This window comes from Solanum dulcamara, chromosome 10 (assembly GCF_947179165.1).
Source record: "Solanum dulcamara chromosome 10, daSolDulc1.2, whole genome shotgun sequence".
Taxonomy (NCBI): domain Eukaryota; kingdom Viridiplantae; phylum Streptophyta; class Magnoliopsida; order Solanales; family Solanaceae; genus Solanum; species Solanum dulcamara.
Window position 1 is genome coordinate 35710411 of NC_077246.1, and position 24834 is coordinate 35735244.

Consider the following 24834-nt stretch of genomic DNA (forward strand, 5'->3'; position numbering starts at 1 on the left):
AAAATAAATAAAAATTAATTAAATATAAAATAATCCTAATCTATTAGGACTTGTAATTAACTAGTACATAAGTAATTATTAAAGAGTATGGGGGAAATTATTTTATTCATAAACTCAAAATCTCTTGAATCTTACTACACGGTTTCTTTATTTCTCTCTTATTCTTTCTAATCTCTATATATTTCTTTCTATTGAAAATAACTAGCAATATTCCTATTTATAATAGAAAGAAATCAAATTAAACTAGGACTAGAAAACATATTTCTATATAAACTAAGACAAACAAATTATAACTAGACATTAATCAAATAAATAACAAAAAAACAAATTCTAAATAATTTATTTTAACTCCAACTTTGAATTATTATTCCAAAAGAGTATATTTATGAGTGGTAATATAAGATGTTAAATAAATATGCGAAGTGATTTAATAATAAAATAATAATTTTGTTGCAGTTATTTCTCCCACCAACAAAGTATAGAAACCTACTCCTCCAACGACGCAACCAACGAATGTCAATTGTCATTTATTTCCATTTAGTTTTCTTCTCCAAAAATCGAGCATTATTAGTAACTGCAATTAGACTATGGCTGAAGAAAGTGGTACCCATAGTAGAAGCAGTTGTACCATTGAGAGCAGCGAGGGTGTAACTTTGGACGGTCGTGTTTACCGGCCAAGTTGGGAGAACAATTCCAGCACTGTTGCAGTGTTGGTGCATCCCTATTCGATGCTTGGTGGATGTCAAGGTTTGGTGAGAGGTATTGCTAAGGGATTGGCGAGTAGAGGGGTGATTGCTGTCACTTTTGATACTAGAGGCGCTGGGAAATCCAGTGGTCGTGCTTCCCTCACTAGATCTTCTAAAATTAACGATGTTATCTCCGTTTGCAAATGGGTTCACACCAATTTCTCCACAAACAGAATTGTCCTTATTGGTTCATCTGCAGGTCAATATTATACAAATACATAATTTTAGATTTAGCTGGATGGTGTTGCATCTTGAATTTTGTATTGAATTTTTGATTCCTAATAACAGGAGCAGCGATAGCGGGATCTGCAGTTGATCAAGTAGAGCAAGTGGTTGGGTATGTGAGCTTGGAATACCCTTTTGGTTTCACTGCTTCAATACTTTTTGGAAGGCACCAAAAATCCATATTACAATCCCCCAAGCCAAAACTATTTTTCATGGGTACTAATGATGGCTTCACCAGTGTGAAACAGCTGGAGAACAAGTTGAAGGATGCTGCTGGACATAACACAACCCATCTTATTCAAGGAGCAACCCATTTTCAGATGGAGGGTCAAGCTTTTGATGCAGACGTAGTCAACCTCATTCTTCAATTCATTGCCACATTATAATTTCCCCCACCACCAATAGAGTCATACAAATATTAGTAATGTCAATCATTACTTATATATATATATATATATATATTAGCTATACGGATTTCTAAATTGTTAACCAAATGTTGTGTTAGTTTTATACATGAATAATTTATTTCATATCTATCTACTAAACATAGTATAAGTTATATGAAAATCAAATATGAAATCTTTTCTTATCCAGCTACCAATGTTATTCCTGAAACACAACTCATATGCAATCAATCCCTTTCTTAATGCTTTGCTATTCTTTGATGCATTTCAATGGTCTTCTAAATATTCTATGAAAATCGTACCAAAAAAAAATTAAAAAAATTGGTGATTTCTTCTCACGTCTAAAGCCTTGGCAGAAAAATATGTTATGGTCTGTGAAATGGAAGAATTTCGTGAGGTAAATCCTAGCATAGAAAGAACCTAGTTGCTTCCTTTCATTTGTCCAACTCTTGGTGAGTACAACATTTTGTACGCGTAATAGCGAGAGATAATAGCTATCATGCACACTACCATCACAACAAAATAAAAATGTATTTGGGAAAGGAAAACAAACTGAAGCAGCTTTGTTCATGGGTTGTAGCAGCACAACCAAAGAGTAGTAACTTAACATATAAAGACATCTCTACATTTGTCTTGCACAATTCACACAAGCAACAGCTAACTTGGCGCTATAATCCATTGAGCTGAAATACGACGTTTAGCAGCTCAGCTCCAGAATCCGAAATAGACAAAATGTATTGCCTACAAATGATTATGAAAAAAGGAAGAAACTAAATAACGATGACATCCTCATCTGGGTGATTTTCCATTGCGCCTTCACCTCTTGTCCTCATCTCAGGCTCCATATTTACACCATCATGATTGCTCCCCAGCAGATCGTTTTTACAGAAGAATGGCGGTTCCCCACCTAATCATATAAATTATTATAACCAAAAAAGAACAGAAGATATAGGTATATGGCTCTCAAAATCAAGCAAATATTTTGGTATTGAATTTAACATTTGTCAAAAGGAGGGTCAATCAAAGAACACAATTTCCATTGTTGCATCTTCCAAGATTTACACAAATCTGCTCACTGGATTCACTACTATGCAAATATGGACTGATGGAAAACTCTTATACGACTTAAAACTTCTGTTAACCATGGGGTTTCAAGAACATAACAATGCATGTATGTTTGCTATACTATTAATAATTCTTACAATGAATTGAATCAGGACACTACAATCCACTACTTTAGTCATATCACTAATCACTGTCAGAAAAGCCGGATTGACTTTCATCGAGTTGACTGAAGAATTCACTTAAATTTTTTGGAAGCAGCTAAGTTGTAGAAAATAAACCCAAACTTCTAAAAATCCAATTTGGGAAATTGTTGGAACAAAAAGTACACAAATGATCATTGGCAACCAATTCCCGAAAAATATAAATTTGTATCAAATTCGAACCGTATTCAAGTGTTGAAAAATGTTCTCAAAGTTGCACAGTTTTTCCAAAATCTTTTTTTTCAACCAAATTACTAAAAATAAAGTTCTCCTATTTTTTTGCAAAAAAACTGAAAACCCACATCCTGAGTAGTTTCTTTTTCTGATTGTTTTTTTTGGGGGGGCTTGCTTTACAACTTTTCTTCAATGCAGAAACTGAAAAGTGTCTGGGTTGTTTTTGAGGAATTTTGCCTTAAAAATGGCAGTAGAGAAGAAGCTCTCTAACACAACATAGTAGGACAAAAAGTAATCAAGCAAGACTCAGCTCAATTCAAAACACAAATTTTGAATAAGTTGCACCAATTTTTAAGGAATAACCTAAACTGTAATTATTTCATACCACTTCCACTGTCACAAACATCGGTAAGTTTGGCAATCACATCAATTAATGCTTGTTCATGTTCCTGTAATATAATCAGGTTTCAGACGTCAGAAGAAACAAATATAGGCTAAAGGAACTGTTGAACTTATTCTACCTTGAGCATTTTTTTTGCCTTTGCAAGCTCGGCCAGATCAGGGTGACTTGCATCAATAACCTTCTCAACCTGATAGGTCGACAAGGCAAAAAATAAAATGACTTAGACGTGATGTATTATGTATTTATTATGTATGAGTAATTTAGTAGACCATCAACACGGTATTATACCTTCTTTATCAGTGTTTCTGTGTGCAGTATCTCAATTGCATCTGATGTCTTCTGTACGATTCTATTCTCTGATGCACTGACATCATTCTCAAATTGTTGCCTAGCAAATCTCCTCCCTCTTCCAGCACTTAGAGTATTAACTCCTCCATAGCCTGGCCCACCACCTCCACCTACTCGAGATATTCCAGGATCATCACCTATCCATCGAATATCCATGGAGCGAATCTGCATTTTCAGAAAATAACAAAGTGATTTCACTGATGTATTTCCTAATGTCCCTGTTCAAAATGCAACAATATTGTCCCAATGTCATTCAGAACTCTTTTCTTTGGGAAGGTACAATGTCCTTTGGGTGCTCATAATCAAGAAATGTATTGTCACAGCAAGTCTGAAGCAGAAAAGAATCCAGAATTTATAGCCACCATAAGAGAAATGAAGAATTTTAAAAACATGTAATGGTCCTGATATGTCTAAAAATACATTGGTGCATTAATCACGATGCAGAAATACATATGAATTTATCCAACAGAGGGCAAAAAGTGGGGAATGTAAACAAGCATCTCAAAGATCTCACAAATGGCACTTGTATATACAAGGCTGCAAGGCCACAGAAGAAGAACAAGTTCTAGCTTCTCTAGGTCAATTCACTGATTAGAATCATTATTTTTTGGAAGAAATTATGATACAACAGTTGAACTTATGAAGTTAAAAAGAGAAGGGGGAAGACAAAGGAAATCACTTTTTCAACCCAAAATTACAGATTTACATCCATGCTTGAATTTGACCAATTTCCCACCCAAATAATACAAAATTATTTGCACAATATTCAGATCAGAAGAATAAAAGACAATGACCATGGTTTAACTTTGGCATTCTTCCAGACATGTGCTCCGCACAGTAAAAGGTGAGGTGAGGGAGACCATGGAGGAGTTTCATAGGGGGGAGAATTTGAAGGGCAAAAAAGCCTCGGCGCATCATGCATTGTCATCATCCCAAAAAAGGAAGGAGCAACAAGCATCAAAGACTATAGACCTATTAGTTTAGTCAGAAGCATCTATAAGATTATTTCTAGGTGCTTTCCACTATACTAAAGGAGATTATTTCTAGGTGCTTTCCAATATACTAAAGGAGATCTTAGAGGAGACCGTGTCTACTTCGGAAAATACTTGTGAAAGGTAGACAAATACTAGACACAACTTTGGTTGGGAAATGAAGCTATGGACTCGAAAAGAAAGCAAGGAGTACCAGGTGCTTTGAGCAGCAAATTGGATATGATCATGTAAACTAAGAGTGTCTAGATTTTGTAATGTTGAAGATGGGTTTCAGTGTTAGATGAGGAAATTGGGTCAAGTGTTGCATATCTGCCGTTATGTAATGGTAATTTGTGTGATTTTCCCAGCAGCTCAAGCAGTCTGCAAAAGGGAGAACCACTATCTCCCATGTTATTCATTCCAGTATGGAGGCATTGAGCAAGATGAAGAATAAGGTTGTAGCTGGTGATTATTAGAGGGGTTTTAGTGCAGCGGTGGCAGATCATGGCTCCATGCGGGTCTCATATCTATATCTATTATTTGCAGATAATACCATAATTTATTGTGATGCAGATAGTACCAAGTTGAAATATCTGGGATGTGCAGCAGTTGCATGGTTTCAAGTGTTGTCAGTTCTCAAGATCAACATCGTGTGAGATCATATTGAATTGCAAGGTTGTGGCTCTTCCTCCCACCTATTTCTGTATTGCCACTAGGATCTTCTAATAAGGATCAAGTGGAAAGGAATTTGGTGATTCAAAGGTTTTCTCAAGAGGTTTTAGGATGGCATAAGAAACATATGTCTAAAGGAGGAAAGGGAAGTGTAGATTAAGAGTGAATTGAGCTTCCCTGCCTACTTCATATCGTTGTCTCATGCACCACCTAGTGTCACGCAAAAGTTGGAAGGACTCCAAAGAAATCCTTTATGGGATGCAAAAAACGGGGAAAGGAAGTTCCATTTGGTACAATGGGGAACTGTGACGTCTCCTAGATCTTGGGGTGACCTAGGGGATTAAAGATGAAAGGGCTCGTTAGGTTACCGGGATGGGATAGACAAGGATATCCCATGGGATTAGCTATTTGACCTTCTATATGGGATAGCTAATTCCACCATTTTAGTACAAAATGATTCCCAGGACTAATTAACACCCATAACCAAACACGGGATTAAATAATCCGCATTTATCCCTAGATTGTTATCCCTTATTGCACCAACCAATCAATCCCAAGGATTTCTAAAAAGACCTATAGAGGAACAAGTCTTTCGGAAGGAGGTGATAGCAGGGAATTACAAGGTCTTGGAAGGGGGTTGGAGAACAAAATTAATGTTCTTTTCCCTTGGAGAACTATTTTTGAAGGATGGGTAGGATTTACCGGAACATATCATTCAGGGTAGGAGACGGGGGAACTATAAGGTTTTTGGGACGTAGGTGGTGCTGGAACAACAGTAACATTTTGAAACTTACTTTTCCCATCACATACATAATCACATGCCATGCCAGAAGGAGAATACATTCCAGTCCACGAGTCAAAGACTACAAGATGGAAAAGTATTTCGGAACTTGGGTTTCGGGAGGAAATTTCAGAACTGGGGGCCGAATGAGCTCCAAAGCCTCACCACAAAAAGGTCATGATGTATGGAGGTGAGGGGCAAGGAACAATGGAGTCGCTTCTGTTAGGTCATAGTATGAGGCTCTTGATCAGACTTAGATCTTTCAGAATGGATTCCAAAAGTACCACATCGGTTTCTCCTCTTGGCACGGAAAAGTACCCCAGAAGATATGTTTCTCCGCTTGGTTTGTAGCAAAAAATGTGATTCTAACGGCTAGGTGACAAAGGAAAAAAGGTTTTTCACCTGGTCAAGTGGAAATCTTTAATTCTGAGTGTAAGGCTCAAGGTGGATTGTGAATTAGAAACCTGAAGAACCACAACAAAGTCCTCAAGTTACAGTGATTATGGAGGTACTCTCAAGACCCTCAAAATCTATGGAGCAAGGTGATTAAACCTAAATATGGAGAAGAAGACAACTGGATGACAAAACCAGTTAATACAACTGTCTATCAGGTTACTATGGCCTGCTCTAAGGAATCAAATTTCTGGCAGTGTGTGAAATGGAACCAGGACATCTTTTTAGAATGACAACTAGTCTGGGAATGGAGCTCTGAAGGTATTATTCCTGACATCTATGATCTATTCCAACACCAACAGAAATCTATAGCTGAAATGTGGTCTCCTCAAGGCTGGGAGCTGATACTTAGAAGGAGCTTGTATGATTGGGAGATGAATAGGATGATTGAGTTGTACCAGCAATTAGAAAGCTTCACAGGACTACAGAATGGAGATGACAAGGACATAGCTATGGAAAGTTCAGAGTTAATGCAGCTTACAAAATGATAAATCAAGCCGAACATGAATTCACCAACTGAACATTTTGGAAGACTAAAGTCCCCTACAAGGTTGCATGCTTCTCATGGTTACTTGCGAAGGAGGATGTGCTCACACCAGTGATTTGGACAACGAAAGGCGACCAAAGGTGACAAGGGTCTGTCTCGCCTCGCGGCAAGGCACTCACCTTTTTAAATTTAGGTGCCACCAAAAACTTAAAATATTAATTGCATATATAAATATTCATAATCTCAATAGCAATAACATATATTAGCAAATATTTCAATTCAAAAATTAATAGTAGATACTAAAAGTCTAGAACTTGAATGACTCAATAATTCATAAGACAATTGACAAGCAATACTAGAACTCTAAAAGTCTATTCTTCTTCAAGATTATCAAATTAGTATAAAACTAAATTGAGAAGGACAGAAATAAACATAGAAGGATTAAAAAAAAATTAAAAAGATAGGCAGATTGCAGTCAGTAGCTCCAGAAATAAAAAAACAGAGACTGCACACTGTTGTGCTCGCATATGAAAGAAGAAGAAGAGAAGAACAGAAGAAGAAGAAGAAGAAGAAGAGAAGAACAGAAGATGAAGAAGAAGAAGAAGAGAAAAAAGAAGAAAAAAGGGAGCTGAATACGTACCTGCTGAGCAGCTGAGCTGTTGAACTGAAGAACTGAAAAAGAAAGAAGAAGAAAAGAAGAAGAGTCGAGCAGGAGACGAAAGTAGCGAAGGAGAGAAGAGAGTCGCAGGTTCACCAAAACACCAAATAAACCCTAATATTGCCAGAAGAGAGTCGCAGGTTCACCAAAACACCAAATAAACCCTAATATTGCCTTTTAATTATTAAATCAGTTCTTTTTAAAAACAATAAACAAAAGGCGATGCCTTTGTCACCTCGCCGCGTCGCCTCTCGCCTTTTTGATCTCACCTCGCCACGCAAGGAATAGGCGACAAGGCCTCGCCTTGCCTCGCCTCTCGCTAAAGGCGATAAGGCGCTTGTCTTTCACAACCTTGGCTCACACATGTAAATCTAATCAGGAAAAACGTGCATTTTGACTCAATGTGATATTTAAGTGAAAAGGAGGTGGAGATGGTTGTCCATCTATTTTTACATTGCAGGATAACTGACCAGTTATGGAAGATCTTTATTAATCTCAAAGGGGCATAGCTTGGACAATGCCTAGAAAGATTACTGAAGCTCTCTTTCGTTGGGAAGCAGCTGGAACTGGAGCAGGTCACAGAGAGATGGAGGAGGGCCAATGCATTTGATGTACAATTTGGAGAGAAAGGAACCTTGATGTTTTGAGAGACAGTAGCAACACAGTGCAGAAGATCAAACTTAACTGTATTCTACTTTTTTGTTTTTGGTAGACTTACCCAGAAGATACTTCCATATATTCTAGACATACTAGGTTCTTGTTAGGATTATAGGTTGGTGGTGGTGTTCTTTTGCTCACTTGTAAATATGATATCAGTACAACCCATGTACTGTTTTAATCTTAATACATAACCTACTACATTCTCAAAAAAGTGTGATCCTAATGGCTGAAAATTGACAGCCAAAAACTTGAGAAAGAGGAAGACTACTTATGTTAGTTCATGTTTGGTGTGTTAGGACGCAGGTGAAGACATGGTTCATCTCCTTTTTCATTGTTAGTGGCTTCTTGGTTATGGTAGGTCATCTTTGGTTTGGTTTGGAATGGATGATTTGATGTGTGGCACTGTGAGAGAATTGTTGGTTCAAATGGAACTGTGGAAGATGGAGGAGTAGACATAGGCGTGGAAGGTAGCTCCAATAGCACTAATGAGGGTGGTTTGGAAGTAAAGAAATAGAAGAGCTTTTGAGGGGGTAGGGAGTAATTTTTGCAAAGTTGTGTAATTGACTCAAACCCAATACTACTACTTTTTTTGAAATGGGTAACATGTGTGTGTGTATATATCTGCATTGTAACAGTCCTATTTACAATTACAAAAACCCAACCATGCTTAGCACTACTGCTTCACAAGGAACCTATCATATCAACTAGTGATTCACTCTCTTCTACATAGTTTTCTTTACACCAAAAATGAATCAAAAGAATACAATTCGACTTTCTACACGAACTGCTTTTGACTTCAAAATTCCATAGTTCTTCTCCTTCCAAATTGTCCACCATATACAAGCTGAGACAAGTTTCCACCACTTCTTTTGTCTCACCGCATCACCAAAAATGAATCAAAAGAATACAATTCATCTTGACTTTCTACACGAACTGCTTTTGACTTCAAAATTCCATAGTTCTTCTCCTTCCAAATTGTCCACCATATACAAGCTGAGACAAGTTTCCACCACTTCTTTTGTCTCACCGCACCACCATTATAGTTCCAGCTAGTAGTGGCAAATGGGCGGGTTGAAAATGGGTAAACATAAAATGGGTAATAATTCAACCCGTCCATATTTTATATGGGTAAAATGGGTTGGGTAAAATACTAGTTTATCCATATTTTCATGAGTAAACAATACTCTGTTTTAAAATTCAATATGGAGAAAATATTTTAATCTTCTTTTGTATGAAATATGATGAAAATATTTTAGTTAATTTTACTGTATCATAAAATTAAACACGACACCTGATGTGGGACCCAAATTTTAAATCGGGACCCGACTCCGAACCAGACCCAGGACCCGACTTTTAAATCAAACCCGACCCCCGACTTCCGACTCGGAATCCGACCTTGACACTCGACTCAAAACCCAACATTTGAATCAAGATTCGAGACCCCAATACCTAAATCGAGATTCAATCTCAATACCTAAATCGGGATCCGACCACGACACCTAATCTGAGACCAACTTCCAAATTAGAATTAGAACCCAACATCCGATCTCGATGATCGATCCAAAATTCAAACCCAACACCTGATCTGGGACCCAACCTCGACTCTTGACCTGAAACCCGACATTTGAACAAGACTCCAAGGGCCAAAGGCTTCACCTTATCAATTTATTTATTTTTTATTTTATTGTTTTAATTATAGAGGAGAATAATTAGTTTTAATGAAGAATATAAAAAGAAAGAGAAATTATAACATATTTAGTGATATATGAATTTTGAGTAAATAAAAGTTGGAAGTTTAACCCATTTGGCTAGTCCATAGTTTACCCATATTTTACTCATGAATACCCATATTTCTATGAGTTGAATATGGGTTTAAACCCGTATTTTACCATTTTAAAAAATCAATCACCCGACCCATTAAAATATGAGCGGGTTGGACGGGTTACCAAAATATGGGCTCACTTTGCCAATACTTCAATAAATCACAGCTTGTTGCTAGCATAGACCATTTGCCACAATTGTTCAGTTATAGGACAATGTAGAAACAGATGGCCATTGTTTTCTCTAGCTGCACCACACATACAACATCTAGAACATATACGAAATCCCCTTAAGTTTTTCTGAATGAGACATGCTTCTCTTGCTACAAGCCAAGAAAAACAGAAGACTTTGTAAGGGGCCTTAGTCTTCCCGATGAGCTTCCATAGTCACCGAACAAATTGTGCATTTTGCCTAATCTGAAAAACCCTACCATGACAATAAGAAAGAGAAAAGGTGGGAGGGGATCACCCTATCTCAAACCTCTTTTTGAAGAGAAAAAACCTTCTGGAGATCCATTCACCAAAACTGAAAATTTTATCGTCTTTATGCAAAGAGAAATCCATTGATCCACTTCACACCAAATCCCATAACTTTTCGAATTTTAAGAAGAAAGTTCCAATTAACATGGTCATAGGCTTTCTCAATATCAAGTTTAAGGGTGCCTGCTACCTGTCCATTAAGTTTGGAGCAAAAACACTCTTTGGCTATCAAGGTTGCATCCATAATCTGCCTACCTCTTATGAAAGCTACTGGGTGACCATTTACCAACTTGTTGATCACTCTCTTAAGCATTTATGTGAGTAGCCTAGATATGATTTTATATATCAAAATCAAACTAATGGTTTGAAATCTTCAAGTATGCTAGCATCATTCTTCTTGGGAATTCATACAATATAAGTTGCATTAAAGCTCTTTTCAAAGTATTCACTTCTGTGAAACTTCCTAGTTCCTACCAATGTTCATTATATCTACTTTCACAATCTCCTAGCAACAATGAAAAAATCCCATAGAGTAGCCATATGAGCCTGGGGCTTTGTCAGCGGCACATAATTTTAGACATTCTAACACCTCTTGTTCTTCAAAATCCCTCTGTAGCCATTCATTCTCCTCTATAGTAACTTTATAATCACATTAAAAGTTGCAGTTGAGTCTCCCAACTTCTGTCTCGGTGTAAAAGTTATGATAATATTCCACAATCTCCCTTAATTCTTTGTGGATCGGTGATGGTATCTCCCTGCACTTCTAACTTGTCGATGTGGTTATATCTCTTATGACAATTGGCCATTCTCTGAGAAAATTTAGTATTCTTATCTCATTGCTTCAGCCATAATATTCTAGATCTGTCTCCATGTGATTTCCTCATTTTTTGCCACTTCATGATAATCTTTCAATAATAATTCATCCTTTGTTAAGGAACTTTGCTCTTGTATGATATCCAAAGAGCTAATTTTGTATAGGATAGCAACCTTCTTAATCTTTAGGTTCCCCCATTTGAAACACTCCACTCCTTCAGTTTTGATTTCACGAAACTCAATTTGCTGGCCAAGATGTAATTTGGTCTGCCAGAGGCTTCACAAGATGCCCACCATTCCTCCACACTTCCCTTGAAACCTACAACCTCCATCCACCAATTCTCGAGTTTAAAATAGGATTTGGAAAAATTCCACTCCCCACATTTTAATATAATCCTGGGTAGCACAGATTGTTTAATTTTGTTGAACTTCTCATCTCATCCCATTCCACAGAGTACAGACATCTATCAATTTCTTGAGGAACATTCTTGATTATTACCCCTAAACCAAGTGTTTCCTCCTAGAAAAGGAGGGTCAATAAGTTTGAGGTCTTCAATGATATTAGAGAAGTCCTTGCAGTTCCTTATTTCAATGTTAAAATCCACCCAAGCTCCATCACAAGCCCCTCTAGGCTCCTGTAAATTCCAACCAAAGCACCTTCCTTTCATTCTTGCAATTAGGGGCATAACACCCAGCTGCAATTGTCCACCATAGAACAGAGTTTATAGGAGATATAAGAAACACCAAAGTGGATTAATTCCTCTTCCCAAACCTTTTTGTCCCACATGATAAGGATCCATCCACTACTTCCATTGGCCTCCAAACCCACATAATCAGCCCATCAACTACTTCGCCATAATCCCCTTCCATTTAGTTTTCTGGGAAAAATAGATATCAGCCCTCCAAACATGGATTAGAGATTCAATCACCCTTTTTTTATCAAATATCATTTAGTCCCCTCAGATTCCATGAGATAGTGTGTATTTTCATTGAGAAACACTGCTAGCTTCCCCTCCCCCATTACTCGGCTCACCATCTTTGAATTTAACTCCAAATTGAAGAAGGTTTTTCACTTCATTGTGGCCCTAAGTTAGGGGATGTTGGTTCAACATTATTGAGTTTTTTTACCTTTTTTTGTCGAGCTTCAATAACAAAGACCATATTTCATCTTCAAACCCCTAAAAATTTACACCAAATGTTTACTGATTTCATGAAACAAGTTTTCCTAGCATATTGGAATTAATCTTTCAGGTTCACAGATATTCTGCCAATTCATTTCTACCACTTAAACTGTAGCCTGCATTTAGCTCTCTTTTCGTCCGTCTCCTTGTGAACTGCGGCTACTCTATTTTTAATTCTCTGCATATTCTACGGTTATTTAATTTTGTCCCATAGTGTTTTATCTGATATCTTGATTTGTATCTTGATATCAAGTGAAATCTGTGTTCATCTATTTGCTATTCTCAAACGTCCACAGCTTTTTGGAAGAAAAAAAAATCTTCTTCTTCTTCTTTCTTTTTCTTTTTCTTTTCTTTCCTTTTGCTTGTTTTCCAACGAATACCTCCAGATCTGTTCAGATTTGGCCTAGATCTATTGATTTCCGGCGTCGTCTCGCGGTTTTCCATTTTCCGACGTGAAAAGTGTTTCCGGCGTGAATAGTGTTTCCGGCGTGAACAGTGTTTCTGGCGTGAATCAGGTTCTTTTCAACTGAAGTTGGTACCTCCGGTTTATCTATTTTTTTGTTCATACACTTATTGTTGCATTTTGCTAACTTTAGATTTTTGAATAATTTATTAATTCCAACATATTTTCGTGGCTTTAGATAGTGATGGTAGATTAAGGTCATGTTCTCATTCAGGGACGGGGTCGGGGACGAGGGTAAGGAGGGGTAACTGGGTTAAAGGAGCGTCTAGACTGAGAGTTGGTTCTTGGAACATTGGAACGTTAACGGGCAAATCCATAGAGCTAGTTAGAATTCTAAAGAAGAGAGATTAATATAGCTTGTGTCCAAGAGACCAAATGGGTAGGTTCTAAAGTTAGGGAGGTAGACGGGTATAAGCTTTGGTTTTCAGGTAGATCGAAATATAGGAATGGGGTAGGCATTTTAGTAGACAATGATCTAAGGGATCAGGTAGTGGAGGTTAGGAGAGTCAACGATAGGATGATGTCGATTAAGGTGGTCGTTGAAAGGAGCACATTCAACATTATTAGTGCTTATGCGCCACAAGCTATATTAATCTTGTTCAGCCTTTATGCTGAACTAGAAGAGAAAGGTGGGGATAGAAAATTGTTCAGGCTAGCCAGGGCGCGGGAGAGAAGGGCACGCGATGTGGACCAAGTGAAGTGCATTAAGGACGAGCATGGAAAAGTATTGGTAGACGAGACCCTCATTAAACAAAGATGGCAGTCCTATTTCCATAAATTCTTGAATGAGGAAGGGGACAGAGACTTTGTGTTGGGAGATTTAGAACATACAGGGAGGCATTGCGATTTTGGGTATTGCAGGAGTATTAAGGTCGAGGAGGTTAAGAGTGTCGTTCGTAGGATGCGCTGGGGAAGAGCAACCGGACCTGATGAGATTCCTGGGGAATTTTGGAAGAGCACGAGCTCGGTAGGTTTGGAGTGGTTGACTAGGTTATTTAATGTCATCTTTAAAACGGCAACGATGCCCGAAGAATGGAGGTCGAGCATAATGATCCCTCTATACAAAAACAAAGGGGATATCCAGAGTTGCAACAACTATAGAGGTATTAAGCTACTAAGTCATACTATGAAACTGTGGGAAAGAGTAGTAGAGATGAGGGTGAGGAGAGACGTGTCTATTTCAGAGAACCAGTTTGGATTTATGCTGGGACGCTCAACTACAAAAGCCATCCATCTTATGAGGAGACTCGTGGAGCAGCATAGGGAGAGGAAGAGGGACTTGCATATGGTATTCATCGACCTAGAAAAGGCTTATGACAAAGTCCCAAGAGAAATACTATGGACATGTTTGGAGGCTAAAGGTGTACCTATGGCATACATTAGGGTGATCAAGGCCATGTACGAGGGAGCCAAAACCAGGGTAAGGACAGTAGGAGGGGACTCAGAGCACTTCCCAGTAGTGATGGGGTTGCATCAAGGATCAGCTCTTAGTCCTTTTTTATTTGCCTTGGTGATAGATGGATTGACGCGACAAATTCAAGGTGCGGTGCCATGGTGTATGTTTTTCGCGGATGACATAGTCCTGATCGATGAGACTCGCCGCGGAGTTAACGCTAAGCTGGAGGATTGGAGACATACCTTGGAGTCTAAAGGGTTTAAGTTGAGTAGGACAAAGACAGAGTACTTAGAGTGCAAGTTCAGTGAGACACCTCAGGAGGTTGACGTTGAAGTTAGGCTTGGTGCTCAGGCCATCCAAAAGAGAAGTAGTTGCAAGTATCTTGGGTCTATCATGCAAGGCAGCGGGGAGATTAATGATGATGTCACACATCGTATTGGGGTAGGGTGGATGAAACGGAGGATCGCTTCCGGAGTGCTATGTGACAAGAATGTGCCACCAAAACTTAAGGGCAAGTTCTACAAAGTGGTGGTTAGACCGGCTATGCTGTATGGGGCGGAGTGTTGGCCAGTTAAGACTTCTCACATTCAAAAGATAAAAGTTGCTGAGATGAGAATGCTGAGATGGATGTGTGGGCACACCAGGAGCGACAAGATTAGAAATGAGGCTATTCGGGACAAGGTAGGAGTGGCCTCGGTGGAAGACAAGATGCGGGAAATGCGACTGAGATGGTATGGACATGTGAAGAGGAGAGACACAGATGCCCCAGTGCGGAGGTGTGAGAGGCTGGCCATGGATGGTTACAGAAGAGGTAGGGGTAGGCCGAAGAAGTATTGGGGAGAGGTGATTAGACAGGACATGGCGCAGTTACAGCTTACGGAGGACATGACCTTAGATAGGAGGGTGTGGAGGACCCACATTAGGGTAGAATGCTAGTTCATAGTCTCGTTATTCTTCTCTATTCATAGGTGTAGTAGTGCATTACGATCTCTTGCACTTTGACTTCTGGTTTCTGTTATTTCTGTTATTATTTATTGCTTTCTATGCTTTGATTACTCTATTTTACCTGTGACGCTTTCATTATTTATTTAATCGTTATTTGTTATTTGTATTTATTTATTTGTATTTATTTGTTATCTATTCGTTATTTGTTTGTTGTTTTTCTCATAAAGCTTTTAATTTTCTATTCTTATCTAACATTTTTTATGCATTTATGCTTTTACTGAGCCGAGGGTCTCCAGGAAACAGCCGTCCTACCTTGGTAGGAGTAAGGTCTGCGTACATTCTACCCTCCCCAGACCCCATGTTGTGGGATTTCACTGGGTTGTTGTTGTTGTTGTTGTTGTTTACTGATTTCATAATATTTTGTTTCACCCATAGGAAAGCCTCCTCCTCTGCTATTTGCACTTGAACTTTCAGAGGTTTGTATATCCTCTCCATTGGCCACTGCTCCAGCTGTTGAAATTGATTCACATGCGATAAATTGTTCAATGTATTCTTTGCCTCCATGCGTCTAGCCCCCAAGTGATCATTTGTGTTGTCGTCTACTCCGCAGAATTGGATTAATAGAGAATTGCATGTGGAATTGGTATCTGGGTTGTGTATTTTCTCCTCTCACTCCTCTAATGCCAGCTACAAATTTTGTTCAATGGAACATTTGCGTATTTGCTTCTATTTTAGAGTTAAGAGGGTCGAAACAACTGGGTTGTTCAATTCATGTGAAAATACAACAATTTGGCCCCACATCTTTCCTCGTGGTCTTGAGCTTTAAAGATAGGCCCACAATGGAGCTAAAGTTTCTGTAACTCTTATTATTTGCTTCCTCTAATATTTTTAATTGGGTCAGCCCACTATCAATAAAAGGCCCGAAATCTTTTCTTTTTAAAATATCAAAGACCAACCCTCCTTCATGTGCCTACGCCTCCTTCCCCAGGAAGATTTGTTTAGATTTTTTCCCTTTTCAACACTAACATGGTTTGCGGTGTCAGCACCACAGTTATCAACCTTGCATGGTAGATTGAAGCTCTCTATTACCCGATGGTTTCACATAACTTTCTGACCATTTTCTCCCGTGACCACTCCCGTCAAAGTTTCACTGTAGATAGGTATGATGAAGATCAAACCCTTTTCTTCTATTATTACTTCTGTTGGTACATTACTACCCCCTCCACCCCCCTTTATCCTCAACCTTGCCCATTTAAGATGGTTCTTCAGTGATGTTTCTTCCTCTGTTTGTAGCCATCCACCACATTGATCTCCAATGACTTTGAAAATTCTCTAATCAAAGGTGTAATGGGAGCCGCATAGCTCTGATCCATGTCCAATGTATCTCAGCTTCATACGTGGGATATTTTTGGCATAGGGAAGTCAAGGGAAAGAGTGGTAGTTGGATGCCCATGCAACGACCGACGACCACCACTCCAAGACGATTTTCTCCTTTTTCCAAGCCCGTGTTACTTGCATAACATGCTCCACCGTATGTTTGTTTGGAAATTCAGAGGAAAAAGGAGTGCCATTTTGTAGATGTTCACTCTGAAGGTGTTCTTCCAAGTCGAAACGACCCATCGTCTTAAATCAGAAAGAGTTGGCATCTCCTTCAAATCACTTCTAAAATGGCCAACACCACATCTTGCTAATAATCCATTCTCAGTGAAAACATCACCTCGTTCAACAACAATGTTATTGTTGCATTTATTAACATAGCTTCCTTTTGATCATTTGACTGCCACTTGCTAGCTTTAAGGTAGCTAGATATGGTATTTTAGGATCCTCCTTTCTGAGAAAGTTTGTAATAAATGGACTTGTCTCTTCCTTGATGAATAAGTCAATCGTAAATGCAATATCCTTCCACCCTACATTAAATGCAACTTCTGGAAGAATAATAACAGATGTGTTATCTCCCTGTACTGATACGATAGTGATAATACCTGCCATGCTTGTTGCTTTTCCTTGAGCAAAAGAATAAGCAATGGTGCTCCTTAGTTTTCCTATTGTAAAGGGAAGCGTAAAGCGTGAAGCGAACCGCATGCTTTTTTAAATAGAGTGCTATTTATTACAAAAATTAAAAAAAATACTAAATATGCATAGATAAATAACAAGAAGTCAATCGAAGTAACATATTAAGAATATCTTTCAATTCTGAGATTAAAAATTAAATAATGGATACTAGAAACAGATAGTCAATAATCCTCATAAGTATCAAAGAGTATTGCAGCGCATTAGTAGAGTAGATGACATTGCAAATCAAGAAAAAAAGGAGCATAGAGAAAGATATACAAATCAGGAAAACAAAACATCGATCAGCGCAGCAGCCAGTAGCAGAGAAGTTTAAATCAGAAGGAAAAAACAGATTAACATGACCTACAACAGAGAAACAGAAAGAGGAGGAGAAAAACTTACCTTGAGTCGCAGCAGTCACACGAATCGCACAATGGAGGGAAATGTTTGGAAAGACATACCATAAGTATTTTATAGAACTAAAAAAAACCTAGGGTGTGTTTGGTACGAAGGAAGATGTTTTTCATGGAAAATGATTTCCTAAAAATGTTTTCTTGGAACATAAGTGGATCTCTTACTTATTTTTTAGTGTTTGATAAGTAAGCAAGACTATTATCCCAAGAGCATTTATGTGTTATCTAGCAAAATGTTATGGAGGCAGGCAAGGGTTGGGAATGAAGGTTGGGGGTGTCAGTGGTGGGGGTGGATGGTCAAGGGGTGAGGGTTTGGGGGGGGGGAGGAGAATAAATTTGGAATGTCATTCAATTTGTTTTTCTTACTTCCATTAGAGAAGTCATTTTCCTCATTTTTAAAGATCTTGTTTTACTAGAGAAAACGTTTGAAACCAAACATGAGAAAATTGGAAAATATTTCTAAAAAATGTTTTCCTCCATACCAAACACATCCCTAGTTAACACTTTTCTCGCTTTAAATAAAAGCATGCTTCTCGCTTCAGTCCCAGAAGTGCACGCTTCTTAACCATCGCATCACTCCAAGGTATTAAAGCGACCGGTTGTCACTTCGCTTCGCTTTGCGCATAAAGCGAGCACTAAGCTGTCTCGAGAAGCTTCCTGAAAGACAAAGCATATCCACTCCATAATCTTGCCATTGAAAGTGGTTCTACGCATCAAATTACGGCTTCGTCCACCCAATCAAACCATAGTTCAGACCTTGATTAAAGTCTAGTGATTTCATAAGACTTAAACCCTGCTGAAAAGTACATTCTATTCTCCCCCATTGTAAAAAAGTCTGAAAGTCCACCAGAAATATGGGATGAAAAAAGAGAAGAAGTGGAGAAAGGAGAAAGAGGAAAGGAAATATTTGCAGTAATCATAGTGGGTGAAAACTGAGATATCAGACAGGTCAAACTACAGTGAGAGCATCGAAAAAAACCAAATCTATGATCCTAGGAAGTAGGAACGAGAAAAACTCGAGAAACTTGTTTGGGAGCATTTTTAAGTCATACGTCTTAAGAGTCATTAAGCTCCCCCATTCTTCTTTTTGGTGTACAATTCCTCCTTGAATAAAAGATTAGGTAACCCATATCTTTTTGAAGGTTTTCTCTTTTTTTTGGTATACCACTTATACATGTTTTTTAACCCGAACATTCAATGAGATGTAACGCCCCCTGTTCCAATTTAAGTGTCTTAATTTGACTAGGCAACGGAGTTTAAAAAAATAAGAATCTAATAATCTTAAACTAAAGATATGTGTAATGTATCAAAATGCCCTTTGAATCGTGTGGTGTTAAACAAGCTATGTAGAATGCTAGAATTTGAAATTACCAAATATAAAAAGAGACATTCTTTTGAAACAAACTAAAACAGAAATGGAGAGATTATTACTTTTATTAGAACAAAGCAACAAATTCCAATGTACCACAAATGAAGCAGAAATGTTTAGCCAATTGAATAACAAAAGAGAGTACCTCTTTGAGATCAACCCATTCCCAAGTTTCATTTGGTGTATTGATATCATACACCAAAGCATGCCGACCCTAAACAAAGAAAATGCAAGTCATAAGAGTTTGAAATTCACAGCACAAGCAATTTGCTTGAGTAAATCTTAAAGAAATGCAAAACCTAAAGGTCTCTAATTAGTAAATAACATGTATTTAGTTCACAGAACAGCATATCCCTTGTCATATTTTGCTTGTCTATCCACTACGTCTACTATATTAGTTTTCTATTTCTGACCAGTAACTAAAGCAACTTCTGATTTAAGAGAAATATTGAAAACTAAAAGCAACATAGTCAAGTTTCAAGAAAAAACTTGCCAAAATATTAGGATTGCACTGAAAAATTATAACTCAACAAGCCCTGCCCTCAACCCCCTATACCCAAAAAAAGAAAGGCTAATATATAGAAGAACCAAATTGAGAAGGAACAATAAACATTCCAAATAAAAAATTAGGCACACAAGGAAATCTCGAAAACTCATTGCCTCTAGCACTCACTCCCCCTTTCTCTAAATCTTGAGGCTGAAAGAATAGGCAATTCATAATTCATCTCACTCTCTTTCGTTGTGTCTGAGTGCAATTTTAAACTACACTCCCTTCCAAAAGAATAGGACAGTTTTGGCAGGCTAGTAACACTCTGAAAGCATGATACATTCTGATGACCATTTTTCACACCAGTATGGTTGCAGATAATGCACCCTTTCCCCATTTATGCACACTGAATAACCTCCAAAATACTAATTAAATCCAGAACATACATCGACAGCACTGTAGTCAGTTATAATGGCCTCATAGAAGTTGTTGTCATCTGGCCACCTAGTCATCACTCTTCTCCCAATCAAGGGGTCGCGTGGTCTTTCAGCAAGTTCACCAGAACGAAGAGCACTAGAAGAACCAGGACCAGCCTGCTGATAATGAATGGGCTTTGAAGAGGAGAACACTTGCTGGCCCTATTGAGAAGATAGAATGTATAACAAGTTAAAAGATATGTTGATATCTATATCTTTGATAATAGAAAGATAGCTTCATTAGTTATCAAGAAAACATACAGGTCTCGACCTAAATCCTCCATTTCCTGGTGCTGCTCCCCATTTTGCACCTGGAGTTGTAGGTTGCGTGCTTGCTGCAATTGTCTGATGGTGCAATGACTCCGACGGGGCACCAAGTGGCATTATCACAGATTGTGACATTTTTGGCCTCTTTCTTGATCCAGAAACTGTTGGACTGGGGAGTTGATCATGAACAGGTTGGTTTCCCACGGTCTTTCTCCACTCCCTGATCCTATGAATGAGGTTATCTGCATTGACCTTGGTTAGTAGGTCTCTGTGCTCATCATCTGACACTCTCAGCTCTTTCCTGAGTTCTGTTATCAAGCTTTCCTTTTCCTGAATATTACAGAGTCAGTAAAGCATAGTGCCTTCTCAAAAGAATGTTATAGACAACGAAAACACTGAATTGAAACATTTTATACCCATGTAAGAGCATCAGACTGTGCTTTGAAAGCTCGAAGGATTGCACCATATGCATCCTGCTCAAGGTTGTGAATTTGGACTTCCATATCAACATACATCCTTTGGTATGGGGCTGAACTTATAGACCTACCGTTTCCACCTATAATGCTTCCTGCAGGGACTCGATTATATTGTGATCGAGGCAGATCATCATCAGTACCTACATTAATTGCAAAACGAAGGAAAACACCATTAAACTGGAGGTAGCTTTCATTAAGCAAAAAAAGAATCTGTAAAAAAAATTATGTAAAAAGAATGCTTAGCAGCCTTTCCTTCTCCACAGGCACAGTCAACAGGATGGTTAACATATTTGGTCTTTATGGTAAAACATTACCTAACCAAATGCTTAATATGTCATTATGGTAAGACATTACCTAAATAAATACTAGTTGCACTGTTTACTTTAGTGATATCTACATGACGAGGGGGCGGGGGGAGCAAATTTATTTAGATGTGTGCAATGCAAAGAGTTGGTTACAAACCTCACCAAGATTTATATCCGAGATTCTAATAGTGCATCTTTTGTTTGGCCCAGGCAGACACTGTAAGCAACAAAATATACAACTCATTCTTCTGTAAGAATGCGACAAGAGACATTAAAGGGAAACAAAGTTGTCTTTTATTGCACGTCACAATGGAAAAAAAGTTTGTCAAATAAACGAACAATTAATATGGAAGGCACATTTGAAACAGAGAAGGGAACTCCAAATGATTTTGTAATCATAATCGTATACAAGAGATAAAGCAATAAAAAGTCCATGGTTGAAAATATTAATCATAAAAAAAACTAAGAGTAAATGGACAACTAATATAACAAGATGAGTCACAAGTGTCCACACCAACAAGCAATTTACATTTTGCGTGTTCTCAACTTTCTAATTTTGATGATAACAGTAAGATTTATTTCCCTTTACTATCTTCATTGCAGGTAAGAGATTTATTTCCCTTTACTATCTTCATTGCAAGTGTTTCTATATTTTTCAAGATGTGACAAAACTACAAAACACAAAGCTTCCAAACTCCATTGCTACACCTACCACAACATGATTGGTGAAAAAACTCCGCTGAGCAAGAAAGCATCAGATTTAGTCCACAAGCCTTATATTCAACCTCCTCCATAGCTCATCCCCAACGGTCCCCCAATATTTCATGAGTTAGCTACCTAAGTTGCGCAAACTCTTCATTTTTGTTGTTGAACACGTGTCGATCTGACACGGGTGCGGGTGAAGATTCGTGTGAGATTCAGTCAAACCCACATCGGATAGTACGACCATAGTCCATGGAAAAATTTGGAGGGGGGGGGGTTGAGATTTTAATTTCTCAAAATAAAAGATAAAAACAGATTTAGAAATGGAAAATGACATAGCTTCAATCCTTTTTAGCCTTTCCTCTTGGTCAATATTTTTTTTTTATAATGTTTTCTTTCTCATAGAAAAGAGGGATAATTTCTCGATTACTTATTAGCATGTTGCTTTTTTACAATTAATTTATTTTTTTAACGTTCATCTTAGAGAACGTTAGGGATATGAGTGCCCAATCTCAGCGCACTCATATCCCTACTTAGATCCATACCCCGAATCTTAAAATTTAAATTTTGCCGAATCCAACCCTCGGATTTGCATCTGTGTCAGATATTTGCACCCGGGTCCAAGCAACTTAGTTAGCTACTATATAAGCAGGAGATTTGGAGCCTGTGATCATTTCAAGAATAAAAAATGGGTGGGCAATCCTAGACAGCATTTATTACATATTTCCTTAAATCCATTGTTCTCAAAAGCGAACATGCCAAATGACACAGGCTCAAAGATTTGAGTTTTCCAGAAAGAACAAAGGCACGATACAAATTTGCTTTTGAGCAAGTTAGATGTATCAGGATATCTGTGATACAAATTTTCTTACACTACAGATTCCATGTATTGAGTTTAGAACAAAAAATTCACTCAATCAAAATTATTTGGAACACATATAAAGACATAACGAGCAGACAAAAATAAGAAAATCTCACCAAACCATTCAAACTAAGCCGAAAACGAATTCCAAACAGCTAAAGTGGAAAGGGAAAAAAGCATGTTACAACATAAAAGCATAAGAGAAAAGCCCTAGTTTCTTTGTCCATAGTTTCCAGAGGTAATCCAGCGAAGTTTGCAACAAATTTACACAATACAAAGCCCTTTGTGGGAAACCTAAAATATACAATCTTAAATAGAATGAGGATACAATTACATATAATTCATCTTTTGTTCCTCCCAAGAATAACTCTCGAGGGTTTAGGGCAATTGGCAAAACCCTAAATCTATGGAAATAGACAAGAATTGGAGCAAATTGAGGGACTTACCGTTGCTTTCTATAAGTTCATAGTCCATATACCAAGAAACTAATAACAAAACACCAGATCTTAAAACTATATTAATCTCAGAATTCGAAATGAAACGGCTGATGGAGAAAAGATTGTTGCTTTTTGATGACCTTGCCGCCTGCGTTGTTACTAATACAAAATATATGTATACTGAAGAAAAAAACAAGCACGGATTCGACCTACAATTAAGGACCGACAAGAGGTGAATTGGGCTTTAAGTGAAAGAAAACAACACTCAAAGGGATGGAATTTATACATGTAAACTCACTTTTGCTGGCTAAATTTCTATTTTCTATTTCTACTATACTAGTGCTTTTTAATTATATACATATTGAAAGTTTTGCCTAATCTTTAGTGGCCGTCTCATATTAATTACTTGTCTTACTGCCGGATGAAAAAATTCACTGTATTATTATTGATGGGAGAATGGGAAGAATTGTTGGTTTTTATTTTTATTTTCTTTAGAGAAACGCAAAAATAAAAAAATACATTTAACAAAGCTAGAATTGTTGGGGGAGGAAGCACCATAACTAAAGTTTGATATGATAATTAATTAGAAAATAAATTGGACACGAGAATTTTACGTGTAAACCCCTCTAACAGATAGATGGGAAAAATCACGGGGTAGAAGGATCTCACTATTTAAAATATGGAGTACACTGCTCTCAAATACAAGGAGAAAACAACAATTAACACTTCTCTCTTGTAAAAGGAACAACTACTAAAGAGGACACTCAAGACTACAAAATTTATCTTGGTGTATAACTCTCTTTGTATTCTTACTCTCTCTTTCTGGGATGATTTAAATGAGGGCACGAGGCCCTCTATTTATAGGAGGATGAAACGCGTAAACTTATTTCATTAAAACGCGTAAAAGGTGGAGGAGGCTGCCTTTTCTTGACTTTTCATTTAGAAAACGCGTAGCTACTGGCAATTACCTCTTTTTTCTTCCTACTTTTCTGCCCCTACTTTTTGACTTTTGTTACATTCTCCCACTTGAAGATTTAATTGACAATCAATTAAGTCTTCACACCATCCTTTCTACCCAACTACTGCAATGTTACGTTTCTGCTAGGCCAATAGAAGATCGACACCATATGAACTTGTTACTGTTGATCGGCTTTGTAAACATATCTGCTAGGTTGTCATTAGTGTGAATTTTCTGAATATCCACACTGCCTTCTTCCACCTTCTCACGAACAAAGTGATACTGAACTCGTATGTGATTTGTCCTTGAATGAAATACCGGATTCTTTGCAAGATGCAAAGCGCTTTGACTGTCACAAAACAGAGTAACCTTCTCGTGTTTGTGCCCGAGCTCCTATAATAACATCTGCATCCATATTGCCTCTTTGCTAGCTTGTGTAACTGCTACATATTCTACTTCTGTCGTAGATGTAGCTACGATAGATTGCATTTTTGAAACTCAGCTTACAACTCCTCCAGCAAGAGTAAACATATAACCTGTGGTGGACTTGCTTTTATCAAGATCACCTGTATAATCTGAATCAACATAACCTTTAACAGTAAAGTCTGATCCTCCATAACACAATGTAACATCTGAGGTACCCTTGACGTATCTTATGATCCTCTTAACAGTATTCCAATGCTTT

General features: G+C 37.8%; 2 protein-coding genes across 4 annotated transcripts; one reads left to right on the plus strand and one right to left on the minus strand.

Moving 5' to 3' along the window:
• Window positions 1–449: 449 nt before the first annotated feature.
• LOC129870516 (uncharacterized) lies at window positions 450–1436 on the plus strand. The gene is made up of 2 exons (XM_055945328.1): window positions 450–945; window positions 1035–1436. The coding sequence occupies exons 1-2, from the start codon at window positions 588–590 to the stop codon at window positions 1355–1357; spliced, it is 681 nt and encodes a 226-aa protein (XP_055801303.1). The 5' UTR covers window positions 450–587; the 3' UTR covers window positions 1358–1436.
• Window positions 1437–1887: 451 nt separating this feature from the next.
• On the minus strand, window positions 1888–23521 carry LOC129871738 (protein EMSY-LIKE 3-like). 3 transcript variants are annotated; one of them, XM_055946711.1, is made up of 10 exons: window positions 23201–23519; window positions 21353–21407; window positions 20826–21025; window positions 20404–20739; window positions 20113–20304; window positions 19325–19393; window positions 3506–3730; window positions 3336–3404; window positions 3200–3263; window positions 1888–2282 (listed from the first exon to the last, which is right to left on the minus strand). In XM_055946711.1, the coding sequence occupies exons 3-10, from the start codon at window positions 20922–20924 to the stop codon at window positions 2146–2148; spliced, it is 1191 nt and encodes a 396-aa protein (XP_055802686.1). In that variant the 5' UTR covers window positions 20925–21025; window positions 21353–21407; window positions 23201–23519; the 3' UTR covers window positions 1888–2145. The 3 variants fall into 3 exon arrangements, with proteins under 3 accessions (XP_055802686.1, XP_055802685.1, XP_055802684.1); XM_055946710.1 differs by having other exon boundaries at window positions 21348–21407; XM_055946709.1 differs by lacking the exon at window positions 21353–21407 and having other exon boundaries at window positions 23201–23521.
• Window positions 23522–24834: the final 1313 nt, after the last annotated feature.

Bases quoted from the DNA above. Each gene is read 5' to 3' on its own strand.
- LOC129870516 (XM_055945328.1), top strand. From the start codon at position 588: ATGGCTGAAGAAAGTGGTACCCATAGTAGAAGCAGTTGTACCATTGAG. The intron at 946-1,034 runs GTCAATATTATA...TCCTAATAACAG, and splicing joins CCTTATTGGTTCATCTGCAG to GAGCAGCGATAGCGGGATCT.
- LOC129871738 (XM_055946709.1), bottom strand. From the start codon at position 23,228: ATGGACTATGAACTTATAGAAAGCAACG. The intron at 20,305-20,403 runs GTATGTTTTCTT...TCTTCTCAATAG, and splicing joins GAGGATTTAGGTCGAGACCT to GGCCAGCAAGTGTTCTCCTC. The intron at 2,283-3,199 runs GTATGAAATAAT...TTATATGATTAG, and splicing joins TGTTTGTGACAGTGGAAGTG to GTGGGGAACCGCCATTCTTC.